The sequence below is a fragment of the Lycium barbarum genome, chromosome 3, assembly GCF_019175385.1.
Source record: "Lycium barbarum isolate Lr01 chromosome 3, ASM1917538v2, whole genome shotgun sequence".
Classification (NCBI taxonomy): domain Eukaryota; kingdom Viridiplantae; phylum Streptophyta; class Magnoliopsida; order Solanales; family Solanaceae; genus Lycium; species Lycium barbarum.
Window position 1 is genome coordinate 127,932,915 of NC_083339.1, and position 21,863 is coordinate 127,954,777.

Consider the following 21,863-nt stretch of genomic DNA (forward strand, 5'->3'; position numbering starts at 1 on the left):
AAAAGAAGCAGAAAAAAAAGAAGCAGAAAAGGTAATCAGCAAAGCAGAGAGAAAGGAGTCAAGCTCCTTTTCTTATTATCTATGCATAATCACAATAAACACAATAATGCAAACAATATATCAAGTAAATCTTCCCATCCATATTGGAGGTAAAGAAAATGCAACAAATACGAAGACGAAATTTGGAACTATGTGCATAAACTTGTATTTCAAATTTCATGAATTATTACAGATGAATCAATGATAAAATTAATAAATAAACTAATGAGAGAACCATGCTTAAAGCTGGCCGCTGAGAGAAGTGTGAAGCGAAATAAAAAAAAAACTATAATAATTATATATACCGAGGAGTTCTCTTCAAAAATTATAACGTGATATATATCAAGCGGATCATACAAAAATTCTGATATTGTGACTTGCACTGTGATAGAAGATCAATATAATATTAGCCGATTTAATTTACAAAAAAGTAATTGAAAAATTAAAGAACGTGTTTCAGAGCCTTACCGTCTGCAGCAACATTACTTAAGAGGATAATATTGAACTCCTTAACAAAGAAAATTTTATAATGAAATAGAAAATATATACTTGATAGTTTAAATCACATAAAATTTCATCTAACACCAAGCCTACCGCTTTATGTTTGCTGATTCTAGGTGTTCACTGTTGACATCCTTCTTTTAATTGAATTTTGAAAGCCAAGAAACAGGGAAAACATGAGCGATCAATGAAGATGATGGTCTCTTTTTCCCCATATGAAACTGAATTATGCTAGTAGAGTTTTTGTTAATAATTTTGCCCTGAAAAGTCGCAGAGGGAAAGAGGTGAAATCGAAGCAGTTAGGCTGCTAAATTGGGACGTGAGATTCATGTTGGAGGAAGGTGCAATTTTTTAGGTTCTCTGTGTTTGCTTTTAGAAAGAAAATGTATTAGTTCAAAAAAAAAAAAAAAAAAAAAGGCCCCCCATTTGAAAATCTTATGACCACTTACCCATTTCTTCCGACTTTCTAGTTCTTGCAGAAATGTTAGCTCTATCTTCAAGGAACAAATTCACTCGGGAATGGGAGAAGTGGGAGTAGGTGGTTTCTAAGTCTTCTTCTATGTATCTTTGTGGTTTGATACACATTCAAATAAAAACTGTCCGTAAATTAAATTAACAACAGTCCTTTTTTTTCATTTTGTAACTAACTATTAACTATCTAATATCTAACTAACTAATTTTTGTCCTAAAACTATCATCTTTTTAATAATATATAGACTTTCGTAATAAGTATAAATTGTTAAGGCCAATTGTTAAATAGTACTCCTTAATATTGTTTGAATGTACATTCTCGGGGCAATTAAAGGGCATTTTCGTCAATTTACTAAACGAAGCGTACGTGAGAAGATAGTGGAGAGGGTAACTAGAAATAGGCATGCCGTGCTATATTGCAGAGTGTATCGGTTAACCCTATTCCGCTCTCTATTCTTCTTCTTCTTCTTTGTTAAGAAAGATGGTGAAAGGAAACAAACAAACCACAAATACTGCTACGGAGATTAAGGAAATGAGGGCGCTAATCGAGAAGCTGTTTGGGGAATTGAATGCAAGACAAGACAAGTTTGATCAAACAATTTCTGAGTTGAAGGAATCCATCCAATCTTCTAAGGCTCAAGAGAAATCTCATGATAACTCATCTAAGGTAGGTACACAATACTAAACTCTATTCCTCTTTTCACTCCTTCTCTGGAGTTTGATTTTCCTAAAGTTTTCTTCTAGGCGTTTGGCTATAGAATTGGACTTGTGTTTGGTGTTTTTGCAAATAATATTTGGTACTTAGAATGTATTGAAAGTGAAAACATGTGGTTTAAGGTGTGTTCTAAATTTCAAATACAACTTCAAGTTGTATCTGGAATTTTCATGGCCAAATGTTGATTTTCTAATAAAGTGTAAAAAAAATGTAATAATTCTCATGGCTAAACACACTTTATTTGGAATTTTGAAGTTGGAGTTGTGTTTGGTTATAGTTTTTGCAAAGAATATTTGATTTTTTTAATGTACTAAAAGTGAAAAAAAAAAAGTGGAAATAGGGTTTTAGGTGCTTTTAATTTTTCAAATTTCAAATACAAATTTGGAATTTTCATGGCCAAACCTGATTTTCAAATAAAGTGAAAAATTCTCATGGCCAAACGGGTAAATATTTTACTGTGGATTTAAATCTTTGCTCTATTGTGTGGATTGATATTTTACTGTTATTGATTTGAATATGAAGGGGCACGGGAAAACCATAACCGCCACTGGACCTAATGAGAGTCAAGCCAAAGGTCCCTGTTTATTTTGTAAAAAATCTACTCATGGTGGCAAATGTAGCAACAAGAAGCAAGTTTCATTAATCGAAGATGACGATGAAGATGTTTTTGACGTTCCGACTGTAGAACCTGTGACTTCAGAGGAAATAGAAACAGACATGGCGATATCAGTGGATGCTATAGTAGAATATCATAATTCTAAGCCATATGAAGGTTGTTGCGTGACTGGATATCATGGGAAAACGCCCTTGACTGTCCTAATGGGTTTAGGGGGGACTTCACACAACTTTATAAATGAATCTTTGGCAGATAAGCTAGGTTGTGACTCATTTCCGATCAAGCCTCGAAATGTTAGGTCAGCTTTTGGGACATTTGTGTCCTCCAGAGCATGCAAAAACTTTCAGTTGTCACTGCAAGGCACCGTGTTTAATTTGGATGTGTATCTACTTCCATTGTCGTCGAACTGTGACATGGTATTAGGAACTGCATGGATAAAGAGCCTTGAGAAATGTATAATTGGTAATGGTGGTGTGGAGTTTTACTTTCAAGGTAAGAAGCAATTTATGAGTTTCAACAAAGCAGTCGGAGGCAGCAAGCGCTGATGAGAGTACTGAGGCCGTAAATTTCAGAGTAGTAACTTACCTGTTTTGTATGTTTTTCCTAAGGGGGACTTTAGGGTTGATCTCTCCCTAAAATCCTCCACTATGTTTTTTAGTAGTAAGTAGTGTGATTATGGTATTAAAGCTACTTAGTTTCTGTTTTCTGTAATCTTCCTAAGAACTCTCCCTATATGGAGAAGTAAAGTAAAGGATCTGATTATCTACCTATATTATAGTATGTCATTTTGAGACCAGCATTGCAAGTTATGGATTTTCATTGAGTTGTTGCTTTTCTATCCCCTTCCTGAGTTGTTGCACTGTAATTTGTTATTATTGCTATTGTGGATTAGTTATTGATTGTTTGTTGAATTACTTTTAACTAATAGCAGTAGTTATTTTAGATTTTCTAAACTCAATTTCCATTTATGTCTCTGGTGAATCTGAACAAGTCACCTTTACAACCATTTTCTGGTTTCTTGGCTCTCCATTAGTTTTTCTGTTTTGTTTCTGATGTTTGGCCAAGGTAACAAGGTATGTTGGTACTTACGACTATTATAATGTTTCTCCTACTTGCACTTTACAAAATGGTTCCTTGTTTTAGTTTAAAGGTTAAGAAACTTGGGAATTGGCGGTGTCAATATGGGTGATGGGTATATTTCGCAATTTTCTGTGTGCTCACTTTTGTTGTTAGGAAATAGGAATTTAATCAGGAGATGTATAGTTAATACTCTTATTATCAAACTTGGAGCAGTGAGACATGGTAATTCAGAAGGCCATTCATATTGCACTAGTTTGATTGTCAAGGGGATGTGAATGTTCCATTTGCTAAAATTTTCATGTGGTTCGGAGGAGTTTGTCCTCCTATAAAAAATTTAGAACTTTTTCCAGTGCAGTGATATACGTCCAAAAAGATTCATTCCGGAGAAGTAAATGCGATACATATTGAATTCATCGTGCATATGTTACTCCCTCCGTCTCATAATAAGTGTTACCTTAATAAAAAATAAGTACATTAAGAAACCAATAATGGTGAAGTTTATTAAACTATCTCTATATAATAAAAATTAATTAATTTTTCCTTTTGATTAAAGCATGTATGAGTAGTAATTCTTTTGACATTGGGAATACAACAATACCAAGTTACTATGTATTTTTTGTCTTGAATGCATAAACTTGTCATTTTTTGTCTAAGGGTAGAATTGGAAAAAATTAGTCATTTTATGTCTTGATTTTCTAAGGTGACACTTAGGAACAATTTTTTTTTGTCAAGGTGATACTTATTATGGGACGGATAGAGTAAATGAGATTGACTTACATTTAACTCGTTTCTTTTTGTTTGCAACTCAAAAAAGCTTATGTTTTTCTATTGTGTCACCCTGTGCCAATAATATTATTTTAACTAATTGGCGACCTAGAAAAAACTTTCTTTTTTCCTTTTTCGACTTTCTTTCCGGGTAACATTAAACGGATCGGATTTAATTTGGTTCTTCGGTTTGATTTTGATTTCCAAAAGTCTGATTTTCTGTTTTATGCCATCGGTATTTCGATATTTTGGTTAAACGGAAATACTTAAACTTTTTATATTACAGTTTCACTGTTGCTTTAGCTAAATTGACATTCGGGGCATCACTGTTGCTTTATCCGCTGAAGTGCTGCTTGTGAGAACTTCTTGGATGTTAATTAGGTGGAAAAAATAGAAGTTTAGTGTGTGAATAGTTGATTATGACTATTGAAATTTTTTACTTATTCTTAACATAAAGACTCGCGTAATTCACATGATGTGAAATAGGCTATATTATGCATAAAAGAATGTTTGAATGTGCCATAAATTAGGATGGAACTGTTATTGTATGACAAAATTGTTTATCCCGAATTTAGGTAATCAATTGAATTTGTAAGTGAGGTATAAGATATGTGGATGAATTTTAATCTATTTTGGGTTTATGAGATACAATTATGGATTTGCGTGCTACAACATGTGTACGTGAATATATACGCTAATGATTTAAATAAAGATATGGATGTTTATGATTAAGCCAACTATGTTAAATGGATAAGCATAAAATGCCACTGATCCGGACCAAAAGAGAGAGAGAGCTTCAATATATTTTCTATTACAATGTTCTTGATCTCAAAAAAGCTAACCCTTAAAAGTAGGGAAATACCTCATATTTATAGTTTTGTCTTATGGACCTTGCATACAACATAAAGCCCCTTTAGAATAAAGAAAACCCTAAAAGGATAAGGTTGGGCTGTACGGTCTGACACCCGTACGATTGGCAGTACAATGTGGCAGAACGGTCTTGACGCGTGGCAATTTTGTAACTGATCACCCGGACTAACGACCACGATCAACTCGGCCATGGAGAAACCGGACTAAGGCCACGATCAACTCGGCTATGGAGAAGCCGGACTAACGGCCACGATCAACTCGGCCATGGAGAAACCGGACCAAACGATTTCCTCCGCTTTCTTCTGATCAACCACTTCTAGTGCAATACCTCTGGTCCGAAAGAAAGTCTTCATGCTCGTGCTTGTTTCTTTCTTCCCTCGATTCCCGGTCTCACCGGTCTAGCATAAATCCGATTTTTATCGTATACAGATAGTCCCTACACTTTCCGAACCGTAGTTTTACCGGAGTAATGGGAAGTGGATGAGTCACGAAACTGGTGGTTCTATAAGCTCGTTCTTATCTTTTCATTTTGGCTGGAACAGTTGCGTCACGTCCATCTGCCATCAGCCACGTGTCTCATCCCGAACGGCCAACTTTGGCAACCGCCGTAACGCACGTCATTTCAAATCACGTCTCATTAATTGTGGGACGCGTGGCATCCCCCGGTTGGCTAGGATCTGTAACCGTCTTGGTCCCCATGCCTAAATAAGGCCTTTAACCCCCTCTTTTTACCATCTTCACTTCCCCTTCTTCACTTCTTTCACTCACTGATCGTCCTTCTCTCCAATTTTCTTCTTTGATTGTGATCATCCCCCTTCCTATTTGTTTCGATCATAAAAAGACCAACTTTGTCAACTTCTCTACTGCCGTTCTTTTAACTGAAAATGCTACTTTGCTTCTTCATTCATTTTGCCATTTTGAAATTCTCTCAACTGCTTCTTCACTCCACCTTTTTGAAACTTGTTCCTTTTCCCTCATCGAGTTCACCGAACCTCTTTTTTCATTATTTAATTCAAATGTCTGCCAACACCGAAACCACCTCCTAGGATGTTCCCTCGGTTTCTTCTCAAGGAACCTAGCCAACTTCACAACCCAAGGGAAAAATCGTCGTTGAGCCCACTGCTTTGGACATTGTACCATCCAAACCCAACTATAACAAGGAGTTCGAAGTTGAGAAGCCTTCTCCGGTTGCTGATAGAGGGTTTGATGTAAGGCGGTACCCGTCGTCCATTACCGAGGACAAACTTGATCAAGTCCGGGCTGATTGCAGATGGGATAACCGTCCGGTGCAAGTTATTTAACGATTAATATGGGATAAAAATAATTAACATGGGATAAACAATTTCACAAATAAATAAATTACATCGAAATTCACGACTATGAAACGTTTAACATGCTTAGGATTATAATGTATTTAACAAAATAATTAAAAAGTTCATAGTAGAATGCCTTGATCGAAGCTTCTTGTAGGGTTATTTTAATCGAGTTGTACGTCGCTTTTTCCAAAATTCGACCTTAAATTCTTACTCCTTAACTTGAATATACCGAGAATCTAAACTTTCCAAAAGAAATTTGAATAGCAAATGACGTTTTTTGGAAGTGAGCCCGACCTTTTTTCTCCTTCAATGGCGGAGATTTAAAAAAAAAAAACTGTTAGGGGAGAGGGGGGTGGGGAGTGGTGGAACCTGATTGTTTTATGTCGGGGTCCTATAGCGCAGTATTTTACTGCGCTAAAGGAGAGAAGGGACATCCTTTGGCGCAGTAAAATACTGCGTTAAAGGACTTAACTGTGCCGTTACGGTTAAGTCATTTACTGCGTTAAAGGTACTTTTGTACCCCCTTTTTTCTGGGGTATTTTGGTTCAAGTCTTTTTTTTTAGTCATTTTGGTTCCGGACTCTCATTTAAGTACGTGATTTGTCAATTTTGGAGTCCAGAACTAAAATGACCCAATAAAAACGGACTTGAACCAAAATACCCTAGAAAAAAATATGGTACAAAAGTACCTTTACCGCAGTATTTTACTGCGTTAAAGGAATTAACCGTAACAGCGCGGTTAAGTCCTTTAACGCAGTAAAATACTGCGGTAAAGGAGTTCCTCCTTTTTTTTTTTTTGGTTAAACTCCTCTTTCTTTTACATTTTCACATGTTTTTAAGTACTTTAACCATAGATTAATTATGTTTCGGGACTCCGAAACTTCAATATTTTATATAGAACCCTACTTATTTTTGTGCAATTAATAAGATAGGCTCAATACATCAAGGATAAGAAAAACTTCGGATTGTCATTTTAGTGGTAGAAAAGTGCTCGAAGTCCATTTTTGTTTGAAGACTTGTTGTCATTAGCTTTGAGTTATTTATGTTTTAGGGTTTATATTTAAGCGTGTTATATTTTAGTCAAAATTGCATCATTTATACCAATCTCAAATTAATTAAATTGCATCATTCATAACAATATGAAAATACTTAAACTTGTTAAAATACAATCATCAAAGAAAGAAAAAACTTAAAATACTCATCAATTCATGCCCTTGAGTTGATGCAAAACTAAACATACTAATATTCTTCAAATTAACAACATCAACATAAATTAAACATATAACTAAAATTACAATATTCTTAATCATAATCAGAATTGAAGTCTTCAATATCGTCCTCAGATGAATATCTTGGGTTTCTTAAGACATATCTTCTTTCTGTAGATGTTAGTTCCCTACCGATTAATGGTGCTTGTTCTCGGGCCAACTTTAGCATGTAAAATCTACAACGTCTTGCTAGCATTATGTTGTTTTCTTTTCTAATCCTTTGTACGACAATCTTGCAAGTGTGTGCACCTACTTGAGGGATGGTCATTGAAAAACTTGTTGGGATTTGTGCGTTGAGATTTTCCAAGTCACGAACAAGATGTTGTGTTTCAGCGTATCGATATGTCCATTCACGACGTAAACCACAATAATATTCACGTGGATCTGAATATTTAATCTAGCGAAAATCGTCACTACGCTCTATTAAAAGGAGGGGCTTGAAATCGTCTAGCACGAATTCATTGTTATCGGTTGAGGAATCACCGGAATAGTTGCTTTGATTTGAGTTGTCATCACCTTACCCACCAATCTACATTTCCACTATTCGACATTGAATTTTAAGTAGATACTGAGTAGCAAAAGGCTAATTATATAAGTATCAAACTCAATAGGTTGTGAGATCATGACTATGACCCCACCAACTTTATTTAATACAGTACAACTGTTAAGAATATCAAGGGGAATCATCGTCATCGGATATCTTACAGTCTGAATCTGAAGTAACCATGTTGACCATATTCTACCCTGAGGCAACGTATTTTCATCCTATTGTTCTCTTCGCGAAAACAGTTAAGAGCAAAATTCAACTCTTGTGGAGTGCCACGAGGCATTGACATAGCACGATTTTTTGGGCGTTTAAGCTCTAATGACCTCAAGTTTTGTTCCAGTGCTGCAGCCTCCCTAACACGCCAATTCCACTCGTCTGTCATCATATTGTTGCAACATTGATTATATCTCTCGTTTGGGTTATTCGAGTATTCAAAATCTTCACCCAATTCTCATGTCCTACCCATTGCTTCGAATATATCTCCTGGAGAGAACGTTGTAATACCACTAATATCTCCAAATTGATTAAAAAATGACATAATAACTCAATTTTGTGTGGATGGTAGTTATTCGTCAATTACGTTATATAACACTCGCTAGCATCAAACGTGTGCATTGTGTTGTCAATCATGTTGATATATAATGCAAATTTTAGATGTGTTATGATGTTTTTCTGTCTGACAACTCTGATTGACAACACACTGCACTAATTGACAACATGGGGCACGCGCTTGACCTGCTATAACACATGAATTTACTGCGTCATTCTGACATAACGCAGTAAATTCATGCGTTATGCAATGAAAACCCACTTCATACTTAATTTGACTTGACGTAACGCTACAGGACACACTAATTGCATGCGTTATATGATACAAACACATTCAAACCTTACATAATACATATTTTGTATGAAAGGAAAACGCAGTTTCTAAGTTTCATCCAATTTCTGCATTTTACAAAACTTCTAAGTTTCATTCAACTTTTACATTTTCTACGCCTAAATTAGTCAAAAAATGAAAGATGTTCCAAAAATTAGGGTTTCTTTATTCTGGGACGGAGAAATTATATTCTAGGAAAATAGTTTGCGTTATGACTCTCCCCTAAAATACCATGTTAAGTTTCCACTTAACTTAAAATTCTCAAAACTACTCCAAGCCTTGTATAATAGACTAGAAGTAAGTAGGGGTGAGTTTGATTTAAATATAATTGGACGATATCCAATATCATTTACGCCGCAAGGTGTATTTAGTTATGGACAATGGCATATTCATGACGATGATTCTTTGACGGATTATTTGAAGGCAGCCTACTATTATAGAGAAGGCATAACTTTAAACGTCCTTGAAATGTACGTAGAGAAGGTCCCCATTAATCGTGTTGAAGCCAATTTCAACAGCAAGAGTCGACCCCAGTTCAGTGGCATTCCGATGAGATCCGCTATCTTGATCATCTTCAAAATCGCCCCGATGATTTTGTATTTACTAGGGATGATGATCATATTCGACGAATTTTGTGGAAAGAGCTAGTGGATCTTGTAAAACAAATGGTTCATATTGAAAATGACATGATTTTCAACTCGAAAACGTCATTGCAAAGGGCTATTAAGATTTATTGCATCCAGGGGATGAGGGAGTTCAAAGTTGACGATTCCACTCGAAAACTTTGGTGATTGGTCTGCAAGCGAAAAAATCAAGGTTGTCAATGGATGATCCGTGGTAAGGAGACTGCTGAAAAGATGTGGACTATTTCAAAGTTCTACACAAGGAACACTTGTGATATGGGTGACCTCTCTGATGATCATTGCAATCTAGATACCAATATGATTGATGTTGTGTTAGTTGGCGACATTGCAAAAAGCCCAAGGTATCCCCTTCGCCTAAGTTTATTTTAATTTTGACGTTAATACGATGTTCCTCGTTGCTATATGCTGATATTTCAACTTATCCAGGTAACTTATTAAAGATTGTATTACAGTCGTCCTGAAAGTATATCGCAAAATCATTAGTAGGTGGAAGGCGTATCTGGGCGTAAGCGTGTACATGAGATAGTCTACGGTAATTGGGAGGGATCTTTCAAGACTTTGCCGAGATACATGGCGGCTCTACAACACTTCAATCCTAGTACTGTTGTTGAATGGAAGCTCAAATCAAAGCCTAATGTGCCGGTAATATTTTTGAGTTTGTGTTTTGGGCATTCAAACCATGCATTGATGGTTTTGCTCATTGTCAACCAGTAATATCAATAGATGGAACACATGTATACTAGGTATACGACATAAAGCTGTTAATTGCAGTTGGAATGGATGCAAATGGATCTATATTCCCTCAAACTTTTGCAATTGCAACTAATGAGAGCACTAATATGTGGGCTCTGTTTTTGAACTACTTGAGGCAACATGTTATTAAGGATCGTATGGGCATATGTGTTATATCAAATAGAAATGTTGGCATATTGAGCAATATGTTTAATTTGCATGGGTGGCAGCCGCCCTTTGCATACCATCGTTATTGTTTAAGGCATTTGAAGACAAATTTTCAAAGGCATATCGAAGCCCAGCACTTTGCAATTGGATGTGGGCGGCTGCAACAAAGGATCAAGAGAAGAAGCTTCACCTGCAGATGGAGATTATTAGGCGGGCGGATGAGAAAGCCTTCCACTGGTTGAATAACATTGATAAAGACGAATGGACATTACACCATGATGAAGGTAGGCAATTGGGGATGCTGACAAAAAACAGCTCTGAGTCATTCAATGGCTTGTTAAAATCTGCATGGGGACTACTCGTCACCGTAGTGGTGAGAATGACTTTTAAGCAGGTTGTGGAGCGGTTCGTCACTAGATCAAAAGAGGCCAAAGGACTTGCGGCAGACGGTCTAAAATGGATGCCAAAACCGTCACAATTGTTCGAGTATCACAAATTTAAGGCTCAGTAACACGACCGGATGGAATATAACTATGCAAAGCGCATATTTGAACTCACAACAAGTGTGCACCAAGGTAAAGGAGGTAGCGTCGTCCACACAATTTGTGACATTCCAAGAACACGCACATGTGGCAAGTGGCAATCATATCACATGTCATGTTCTCATGCGTTCAAGTGTTTTGTCACAATAGGAAAGAACGCCTCCACGTACGTGGCTAAGGAATATACACTTGAAAAATATGCAAAAACGTAGGTTGGAAGGTTCTACCCACTTGGTAGTGAGAGTTATTGGCCACCGGAGCCATTTTTCATGGTTGCAAATAAAGCATTTATCCGTAAATTCAAAAAGAAAGCATACTACCGTATTCCTAATGATTTGGATGTTCCACCAGGTAGATACACTCGAAAATGCTCATTTTGCAATTATGTTGGTCATGATAAGCATAAGTGTCCCTTATAGCATGGTGGTCAAAATACATCTCGCGGTGGAAGTATCTCTCGTGGCGGAGGAAACTTTCATGGTAGTGGCAGATCTAGTGGTGGTGGCATATCTCGCAGTGGTGGCGGAAGATCAACTCAAGGGCACGAATTGGTGAATGTATTTTAAGATTTTTCTTTCTTTGATAATTGTATTTTAACAAGCTTGGGTTTGTTATTAATGAACAAGTTTAAGTATTTTCATATTGTTATGAATGATGCGATTTAATTATTTTGAGATTGGTATGAATGATGCAATTTTGACTAAAATATAACACGCTTAAATCTAAACCCTAAAACATAAATAACTTAAAGCTAATGACAACAAGTCTTCAAACAAAAATGGACTTCGAGCACTTTTCAACCACTAAAACGACAATCCGAAGTTTTGCTTATCCTTGATGTATTGAGCCTACCTTATTAATCGCACAATAAATAAGCACGGTTCTATATAAAATATTGATGTTTCGGAGTCCCGAAGCATGATTAATCTATGGCTAAAGTATGAAAATGTAAAAGAAAGAGGAGTTTAACCAAAAGAAAAAAAGGAAGAACTCCTTTAACGTAGTATTTTACTGCGTTAAAGATACTTTTGTACCATATTTTTTTTCTGGAGTATTTTGGTTCGAGTTCGTTTTTATTGGGTCATTTTGGTTCCGAACTCTTACCCCCTGTTTGGATGGTGGTTTCCCGTGGTTCATTAATGTATGGTTTTCTATGAAACCATGTTTGTTTCCATTGTTCTTAAAATTATGTGGTATGGTGTTGTAAACCCGTGGTTTATTCCATGGTTATATAACCATGAAAAGTCTCAATTTTTGAAACCACAGATTTGGTGATTTTTTCGTGGTTACGCATTTCATTTCTCCATTATACCCCACCCTCCACCCTCCACCCCACCCCCACCCTACCACCCACCCCCACCCCCAACTACCCCACTTCTCTACCACCCACCCCCACCACCCCATCCACTACTCCTCACCACCGCCCAACCCCACCCCACAACAACTCACCCCCACCCTCATCCCACACCACCCACCCCTCCACCACCCCCACCCACTACCCCTCACCACCACCCAACCCCACCCCCACAATCACTCACCCCCATCCTACCACCCACCTCACACCACCCACCCCTCCCACTACCTACTTATTTTTTAAAGTTCCTATTTTATTCTTTACCTGAGTTTTATTAATATATATAAATTAATTTCTAATTAAGAGTTAAGAGTATTTTAGTAAACTTACAAGTTATTAGACAGTACTATACAGTTAAACCAAACAATACAAATGTTATTAAACCACAACAAACCATACAGTCTATCTAAACATTGTGTTCATTAATACAGTACAATACAATACACCATACTGTACCATACCACACTGTACATTAATGAACCACGGGAAACAACCATCCAAACAGAGGGTTATACATCCAAAGTTAAGTGGAAACGGATCAAAGATTAAAAGAACATTGTTGAGTGAGCTGATTTGGTGGTTATACATTATAGACGAAAGTAAGAACGTGTTCGGCAAAAAATTGGTCAGCAGCTTTTATTCTTTATCCAAGGAATTAATTTACCTCTCCCTCTCATTTGATGAGCAATTGATATTTCTACAGTGGGAAAGTTCATTTTTCGAAATAACGAGGTTGTTCTGCAGGAATATAAAGTGATGGGCCCATGCTGTGTTAGATCTACTTGTTTTTCTCATATTTACAGAGATTAATAGGTGGAGGGGAATGTATGATTGGTTAGTATAATGACCCAGTGAACTGAATGGCAGGTTGGTTTTAACTTTATCAAGCAATAGGTGAGATCTCTATGATCATAGAAAACGCTAGACAAGATATCAGCTCAAGAAAATAACGTGACAACAGAAATAACATAGACACAATTTATCTCTTCTTTATTTTGGGTGGGAGCGTACATAGTATGTTATCATCCTCTTCTACTCCATATAACCCATAGCTGTCGTTTGTTCAGCGACACGATGGATCAACAAACATAATTTGAATAATTTACACTAAAATTACTAAGTACAAGTTTACAAGTACCAATCTACTTCCATAAAACAGGTAATACGTTAATAAAGGCTATATTTAACAAAATATTTGAGTTTCAATCACTAAAGTCACCATTCGCCAAAGTTAAAATATTGATAGCTTTACAGACTTGAAAAAATCAAATTTGAGTAGTCAAATGTCAAATTGTCAATGTGATTTGGAATATCGAACTTAAAAGTTCACGTTTGGGTTCCGCGTGTTATGTTTTCAATTTTTTTTTTTTGCTTGTTAAAGCAAATCAATCATCACTGAGCGTGTGTTTGTTTACATTTCAAAATAACTGATTATTCTTTGTAGGCGTTTGACCATAAGAATTATTCAGTTTATTTCGGATTTTTTTTTTTACTTTTTTCATTTTTTAGCATTTGGCCATAAAAAATCCGAATATAACTTGAAGTTGTATTCCGGAATTCCAAAAACTCTAAAAATTTGTTTTTCAAAAAAAATCACTTTTTTCACTTTTTTACAACTACATTTCACCAAATACTACAATTTTAAAAACTATGGCCAAACACAACTCCAACTCTAAACTTCCAAAAAAGGACAAACGGGGCCAAATTATCTGAGAAACATTCACTTTTGTTTATACGTTGAATCAAAGGTTTGTTTAAGTTATGCAAATTAGTAGCAGCGCAAAAAACATTTGATTCCAACTCTCTTAACGTTGACATTTTTTATATACTCCCTCTGTTTCAATTTGTTTGAACCTATTTCTTTTTTAGTCCGTGCCAAAATGAATTACCTCTTTCCTAATTTAGAAATAAATTCACTTCATGAATGATTTACAGCCACACAAATTTTCAAGGCTTATTTTGAACCACATGTTTTAAAAGTCTTCTCTCTTTTTTAAATGTCGTGTCCAGTCAAATGGGTTCATATAGATTGAAACGAAAGGAGTACTTATTTTTGGCAGTCCATCGTGCTACTAATCCTGATAGAAACTGAGTCATCCACTGCTTCCATAATTTGAACTTAAGAGACTTGAAGTTGGATCCCCTTTTAGCAAGTGTTACTGCTATATCAACTTGGTTGAGCAGGGTCTCCCAAATGTGAGGGACCTGTCCCCGCTGCATGCTTTATCGGTCGAGCTTGTCGCACGGGATTTGCCTAGTGCGGTTTACCTTTCCTATGTGATTTACAGGCTATTACACAGAAGGGACTTACCTGTGCACATCCAAAGAGTAGCAGCTGTTGTTCTCTTGTCATTAGAAGAAAAAAAATTGAATATATTGTCATAGGTGGAAGTCGGCAGCAAAAGGATTAGTCAGACATATTCCACGTCTTGAAGGGCTTTGAGGTTTGAAACTTGGTTGTTCACCCCTACTCTCATCATTCAAGCAGACAATAATAACATTTGTTCAAAAACATTGTTCTCTTAGCTATTTTGGTCAACCCCTCTAAGATTGAAATCAAGAGAAGCGTGGGCAGCCAATCATTCACTAATTTCAAGCAACTTTAAGGGTCTGTTTGGAAAGCCACCTGGTAATTGAAATTGGTGTAATTACTACCCTAGTAATTACACAGCCTAGTAATTACACGGTATTGTAATTACAATGGCCTGTTTGTTTGTCATAATGTAATTACAGTGTAATTACAAGCGTGCTGTTTGGTTGCACAAGTGTAATTACACAGTTAGTTTAATTTTAAAATAAAACTTCACTATAAAAAAATTAAAATTAATATTTAAAAAATATGTGCCTTTATACATGATATTAAATTAACTATTTAATAACACATTATTTCTTGAAAATATGTTAATTAATAATCATATATTTGTAACTAATATTGTAAAAAATAGTTGATATATAATTTCAAATTAATAATATTTTTATTTTAATTAATTATAAATACTTTTTTTGTGAGAACATCATGGGATTTGATGTTTGAGAAAAAAAAGAATATTTATAAATATAATGCCACAATATTATTCAAATGTTTAACAAAAATTCTATCAATTATAAGTGAAAAATAAACAACAAGCAATGTGAAATAACAAGTCAATAGTATTAAAACAAATAAATTAAAGTAAAAAATATAACCTAAATTCAAAATTCAAAAGAATTTTTTTAACATAATACTCTTATGTCAAATTCCAACATTACATAAGTAAGTTCCAACGTAACATAAGTAAATACTCCTATAATTCAAAAGAAAGGGAAAATATAAGTCTATAACCACATTCACAACGAAATTATACTTTAATAACGTCACTCATTATATGTCAAGTTTGTTAATGACTCATTCTTTCTAATATTAAGAGATGTAGTTTCAAAAATTAGAATAATAATATTGTTATGCTAAATGAATAAAATAAAAAAATAAAAAATACGAGCAATTACATGGAACCACAAGAAGTAAAGGTTGGAAATGAGAAGAAAGGAAATGAAATATAAATAATATAAAAAGAAAAATATATTTTAAAAAATAAAAATAATTAAAAAGTAAAAATAAAAAATAAATTAATTAATAGAAATAAAAAAAATAGAAAAGCAAAGAAATTAAAATAAAATAAAAAAGAAATAAACTAAAAAGTAACTCTGTAATTACATGGTGTAATTACACCCAATTCTCAACCCCCCCCCCCCCCCCCCCCCGAGAATTGGAGAGTGTAATTACACCCTGTCAATTACACTCAATTCCCACCTAACTGTGTAATTACCTGGTCAAACAAACAGGTCAAACTGTGTAATTACATCCAATTCCAATTACCTGGGTGGCTTTCCAAACAGGCCCTAAATGGCATCTGATGCCTTCCAACAGTGAAATTTCAGACCATATGCAGCAAACACAAGAGGCAAGAATTTAGCACAGTGGAACACAAAATTGGAATAGTCACACGAATTTAAAGGACCTTCATTTCAAGTTTCCAAGTAACATTAGTTTACTTTAGGAAGAGATTCAGATGAGGAGGCCCAATGTCTAATTGATTTGATGCAATCATAATTTTAAAGGAGAGAAGAAAAAGAGCTCTATTCAAGGAAGGACTGAGATTTACAAAATTGCGTTTCGAAAAAATATACAATAATGTGAAACTGGAGTAAACCTTTTTTTACAGAACTATGAAGGATGTATAAGTCGGAAATTTTGAGTGACAAGTTTTACCAATAATCATTACAACAGGCACACTATTAAATCATTGATCTCTACTCCTCACTGTATTATGTTCTTTTACAACTTGGTACACACTGGAGAAACCTCGGCTCTCCTGCCAGAAGATGAAGATAAAAAAACCCAATAAGCAAGCCATGCTCCAACAAAAAAGGCATAATACTGCATAACAACCAAAATATTGACATGGCTCTTAAATAGCCTCTTCAGCACCAATTTGAAACATGATAGGGACAACACATAACCGACTGTCACCTCAGCCAGGAAATATGACACACACCCTCATTGTTGAACCACAAAGCAGAGCATGCAAATATACAATCATGTAGAAAAGCTTAATGAAGTCAATAACCACAGAAGGGATGCAGAAACGGAAATTTACACAACTGCATTTCCCCAACCTCCCCCCTCTCCAAACTCCTGTCTTTTGAGAAGGGCGCTCATCTCTTCAATTCTGTTTTTGCTAATAATTAAGTCGCCATGACATCCAAGGGAGCAAAGCGGGAGCTCCTGGTGAGGGGTTACAGAAAAGTCACCATGACATGAGAGACTATTTATAAGAGTAAGAATCTGGTAAAAACAAACGTGCTTAGGAAAATATTTTCAAGAAAAACTTGTCCAAAGTACGTCTAAAGTTATGATGTGAAGGTGAAAAATAACTTGATGTGAAACAACTGAAAATTGATCCTAACCCATGTCACAGGATAATCCCTGAACTAGAGCAAATGAAAATGCAGCTAGACTATTCTAGTGAATGAACATTACAGAGCACGGAACAAAAATAGCATTAATATGCAGACACTTTGATAGACTTTATTCTATTGGCAATATGAGAGAGATGGGAGCAAGAGAACACCGCCACCCCCCCCCCCCCCCTCGGCGCCAAGTGTTGAATAACACACTGGACTTTAAATACACATTTTATTCAGCAGAACATATGTCCTTGTTTCTTTACCTGCTTCAGGAAGGACATATGGGACAATGAAGAAATAGATTATTCTTGAATCTAGATGTTTATTGACTATAAATAGGTCAAAAATGCTTTTAAAAAGGACATAGCAACTAAGATAGATACTCTATACAAGCTGAACATAAAGAAATGTTCAGTTGGTAAAAATTAAACCAAATTAAACATATGAATCCATACCCTCCTTGTTAACAACTTATTGTTCCTGTTTCCTTCAGTTTTCAAAGAATGGATTGGGCATCATAGAACCCGGCTATTACGTACACTATATCAACAGAAGCAGCACGGGACTTTTGAATTTGATAGAGGCGAGTCACTAGCTTACTTCAAGTAAAGAATATCCAAAAATAAAATTGAAAACCGTGGTTTGTTGATACTTGATAGTTCACCACTCAAAGATACAAAACGATAAGGTGCTAAAACCAAACCAAGCTGATGTTCAAGGACCTTGTCAAAACATAAATATTCTTGCTATTGACCTTGTCTCATATTCTTTTTTTTTCAAGACCAGTGTCATATTTAATGCGGATAATCATTTTTTATACATTAAAAAGAGCAAATTACTTCGAGGTTAATTTAAAGCAAATGGTCAACAACTCAACAATCAAAAGCATTATTTCCCGAAATTCCCATATATTACAAGGATGGGGGCACTTGTAATTCTCAAATACTAGCATACAAGAAACTTAATGTAACAACTATGAACATTGCAAGATTTGGAGAAAAACCTCAGAAGTCTAACTCCATACTTTAATCGAGATCCTCCTGCCTCGCTTGCCCTCCAGAATCCGGATTAGACTCCTCACGAGGACCATCGTTGCTCGTATTATTGTTGTTGTTGCGATTGTTAGTATCATTGCTCGCTCCTCCACTGTTGCTCGTCTCAGCAGGTGATCCAAGTCCCCTAAAAAGCCATTGTAATGGTATCCTAAGCCTCCTCTCTCCTGTTCGAGAATTCTCCTGATTTCCCCCACCACCTTCTGAACCCCCAAATATCCAACCAGTATTATTGGTGTTGTCGTTGACGGAATTACTATTATTATTATTATTACTACTAGTATTGGTATTCACATTACTAGTATTAGCAGTCTGAGACTGCGATGTTTTCCTATTCTCATAATCAGGATCATCAGTTGGCAACTCATACCGACAAACAGGGCAAGAATTATGCATTTCCAACCACGGCATTATACAATCCTTATGATATATATGTTTACAAGGTATCTGTTTCGCCACCTCACCGAGTTCAAAAGTATCTTTACAAACAGCACATTGAGACGAATCCGAATCCAACAACTCCTCTTTAATCTTAACATCAGGAAGCCCAGCAACAACCGATTTCGAAGCCGGTGGCGTACCATAACGATTCGGATCATTTTCCGCTAGCTGTTGAATCAATTGCTCAAGCCCCGGCCCAAGAAAATAATCCCCCAAATTCCCTGGAACCCTAAATTCACCACCGGGATGATTCTCAAATATCAACTGAACATTCGCACCACCACCAGCACCACCAGCTCTCATAGTATTGAAATAGTTGTTGAGAAAAGCAAACGGGTCAAATTGATTGTTGGATCGACCCGAACCAGCACCAGACATACCGTTAAATAGAGCGTTGAGATCATCGAAAGGGACGGAATTACCGGCGCCGCCTGCGGAGGAGGAGGAGAAGACGATTGGGAATCCGCCGGCGGCGGCGCCTCCGAATGGGAGGTCATCGGAGGTGGCGGCGGAGAAGAAGGGGTGGTTGTTGTTGTTAGGGTTAGGGTTAGGGATTGGGGCCGTATCGGAATCTTCTAGAAAGGCGGAGTTGCAATTGGGACAAGTGAGTTCGGAATTTGGTGATGATGTAATGGTGACTGTATGTTCACATTCGTAACAGTGGTAATTCTTCGTTATTGCTCCGGTCGACGACATTCTTTTCCCTTTTTTTTTTTTTTTGTTTATTTATGTGAGGATTGTACGGAGAAAAGAGGGAAATGAGAGGAAACTGAAAAATTTAGAGAGACGAGGAGAAAAGGGATGTGAGAGAGAGAGAAGTTAGGGGGATTTTGAGAAATGGAATGAAAGAAAGGAAGAGGGGCGCGTGGGGTTGCAATTGCGAGTATAAATAGGGGGTCGATAATTTATGTGTAGTCGCTCTTGAACGGTTGCGGTGATGGAAGGTGGGGTCGGTGATAAGCCAGGCTGCAACTTCCGAGTAAGGGTGGGCGTTTGGTTGTTCGGTTCGATTTTTTTAAAGTTCAGTTCAATATTTCGGTTTTGGTTTTTTTAAAGTGGAAACCGAACACCGCACCGAATTAGTTCGGTTCGGTGTTTTGAAGTTTGATTCGGTTTGATTTCGATTTTCTAATTCGACTTTTTGGAATTGGTTAAGCAATAGTCACCCATTTTGAATTTTTATGTCGCATGTTTTCGAATTAGTTCGATTCGGTGGTAGGGTGTTTTGAAGTTGTCAAATGCTAAGTTACCAAATAGAAGTCTGTAAGTAGCTTTTCTGGATGCGACATAAATAACTGTAAAAAGTCAAATCTACAAATGTCTGATTTCCACTTTCTTCCACTTGTCTTTGGCATTATTATGTAGTTCTGGAATAATGGACTCTTTTTTTTTTTTGGCATCAATACAAAGCTTGATGTCGAGTTTGACCCTATAGTTTAATGTTTTGCTTTCTAGCTCGCCCGTTAATAGTGGATGAGGCAAGGGCTCGGGACAGTAGTTCTAGGGAAGAAAATTCATTTGGGTTCTCTAATTTGCATGATAATTTTTCGAACTTCAAATATGGGTAACATTACCATGTGTTGAAAACGGATGAAGGTGAATTTGGTTAAAATGAAGCTAAAATGGTGTCTTATGGGTGGCTTGGTGGATTCACCACTGAAGGCCTTAGCTGAAATCTTGTGAAAGGTAAATTGACGGAAGCATACAATTAAGTGACTGAATAAGGTCATTTACTCAAAAAAAAAAGTGACTGAATAAGGTCTTGGATTTCTTACTGCTGCAGAAATCATGCGAGCAACAGCATTGTTGTCAAATCAGCATTGTTATAATATATAATGATATTGATATATATTATATATTGGTATAAAAAAATATTATATTAAATTTTCGGTTAAACCGAACACCAAATTTGTTATTTAAAAAAATCGGAATCGAACCGAAACACCGAAAAATCGAATTCATTCGATTCGGTTCGATTTTTCGATTTTCTGTTTCTTATGCCCACCCGTACTTCCGAGTCCCAGGTTACTGGTGTATGGGAATGTTCACATGGTTATTAATTTATCATATTGCTCCCTTTCTCATTTATCTCAAAAAAAAGTGTATCTATCTATATTTACTAAATTGACAATTCAAATATATCACATGTCAAGTTTATAATCACAATAACTTTTTGCTATTTTACACATCTTTAATTTAAGGCTACAAGATTCAAAAGTCTTTCATTTAGTTCTTAAATTTCATGTCAAGTCAAACTAAGACACTTAAATTAGAACAGAGGGAATAGTTCATTATAAATATTATTTTAATAATATACATTTTTTGAAGAGATTAGTAAGAAATTATACAAGAAATTTTTGAACAGTTATTGTTTTATTTACAACATTTTATGTGTGTAGGAGGTTGTTTTCGATAGACCCTCGGCTCAAAAGAAATATAATAAAAATAAAATAGGAAAGAAAATTATTACTGCAAAATAACAAGATAAACAAAGCACTCGACGTAACATGTAGAAGTAAAATGAAGAATAAGGGGTTGTTTGGTTGGAAACAAGTTGTCCCAGGATAACTTATCCTGGGATTAGTTATTCCACCCTCTCACATGAATAAAATAACACTACAATCCCGGGATAACTAATCCCGGGATTAGTTATACCGCGATTTTATCCCAACCAACAACAACAACAAGCCCAGTATAATCCCACCATGTGGGGTTTGGGGAGGGTAGAGTGTACGCAGACCTAACCCTCGCCTTGAAAAGTAGGACAGCTGTTTCCGAAAGACTCTCGGCTCAAGAGAGGAAAACAAGACAAAAGGTCAGATAGGGCCAAGCATCTCGAAAACAATATGAAAACAAGGAATAACAAAAGCGAGAAAGTCATGGTAGAACAGTCCGGAAAGAAAGGAGCATTAACTA

At 36.0% G+C, this 21,863-nt stretch overlaps 2 protein-coding genes across 5 annotated transcripts; one reads left to right on the forward strand and one right to left on the reverse strand.

The window, feature by feature from the left end:
- Positions 1-1,416: 1,416 nt before the first annotated feature.
- On the forward strand, positions 1,417-3,165 carry LOC132632398 (uncharacterized). Its single transcript, XM_060348322.1, has 2 exons — positions 1,417-1,678; positions 2,249-3,165. The coding sequence occupies exons 1-2, from the start codon at positions 1,493-1,495 to the stop codon at positions 2,885-2,887; spliced, it is 825 nt and encodes a 274-aa protein (XP_060204305.1). The 5' UTR covers positions 1,417-1,492; the 3' UTR covers positions 2,888-3,165.
- Positions 3,166-16,597: 13,432 nt separating this feature from the next.
- Positions 16,598-19,823, reverse strand: LOC132632399 (E3 ubiquitin-protein ligase RING1-like). 4 transcript variants are annotated; one of them, XM_060348323.1, is made up of 2 exons: positions 18,479-19,822; positions 16,598-16,859 (listed from the first exon to the last, which is right to left on the reverse strand). In XM_060348323.1, exon 1 carries the CDS (start codon positions 19,641-19,643, stop codon positions 18,480-18,482), a length of 1,164 nt encoding a protein of 387 aa, XP_060204306.1. In that variant the 5' UTR covers positions 19,644-19,822; the 3' UTR covers positions 16,598-16,859; position 18,479. The 4 variants fall into 4 exon arrangements, with proteins under 4 accessions (XP_060204306.1, XP_060204307.1, XP_060204309.1 ...); XM_060348324.1 differs by having other exon boundaries at positions 18,458-19,822; XM_060348326.1 differs by lacking the exon at positions 16,598-16,859 and adding an exon at positions 17,071-17,272 and having other exon boundaries at positions 18,458-19,823.
- Positions 19,824-21,863: the final 2,040 nt, after the last annotated feature.

What these genes read in the sequence shown, in the direction of transcription:
- LOC132632398 (XM_060348322.1), top strand. Translation starts at nt 1,493, where the DNA reads ATGGTGAAAGGAAACAAACAAACCACAAATACTGCTACGGAGATTAAG. An exon ending in CTCATGATAACTCATCTAAG is followed by an intron (nt 1,679 to 2,248) that starts GTAGGTACACAA and finishes TTGAATATGAAG; the next exon opens with GGGCACGGGAAAACCATAAC.
- LOC132632399 (XM_060348323.1), bottom strand. Translation starts at nt 19,643, where the DNA reads ATGTCGTCGACCGGAGCAATAACGAAGAATTACCACTGTTACGAATGT.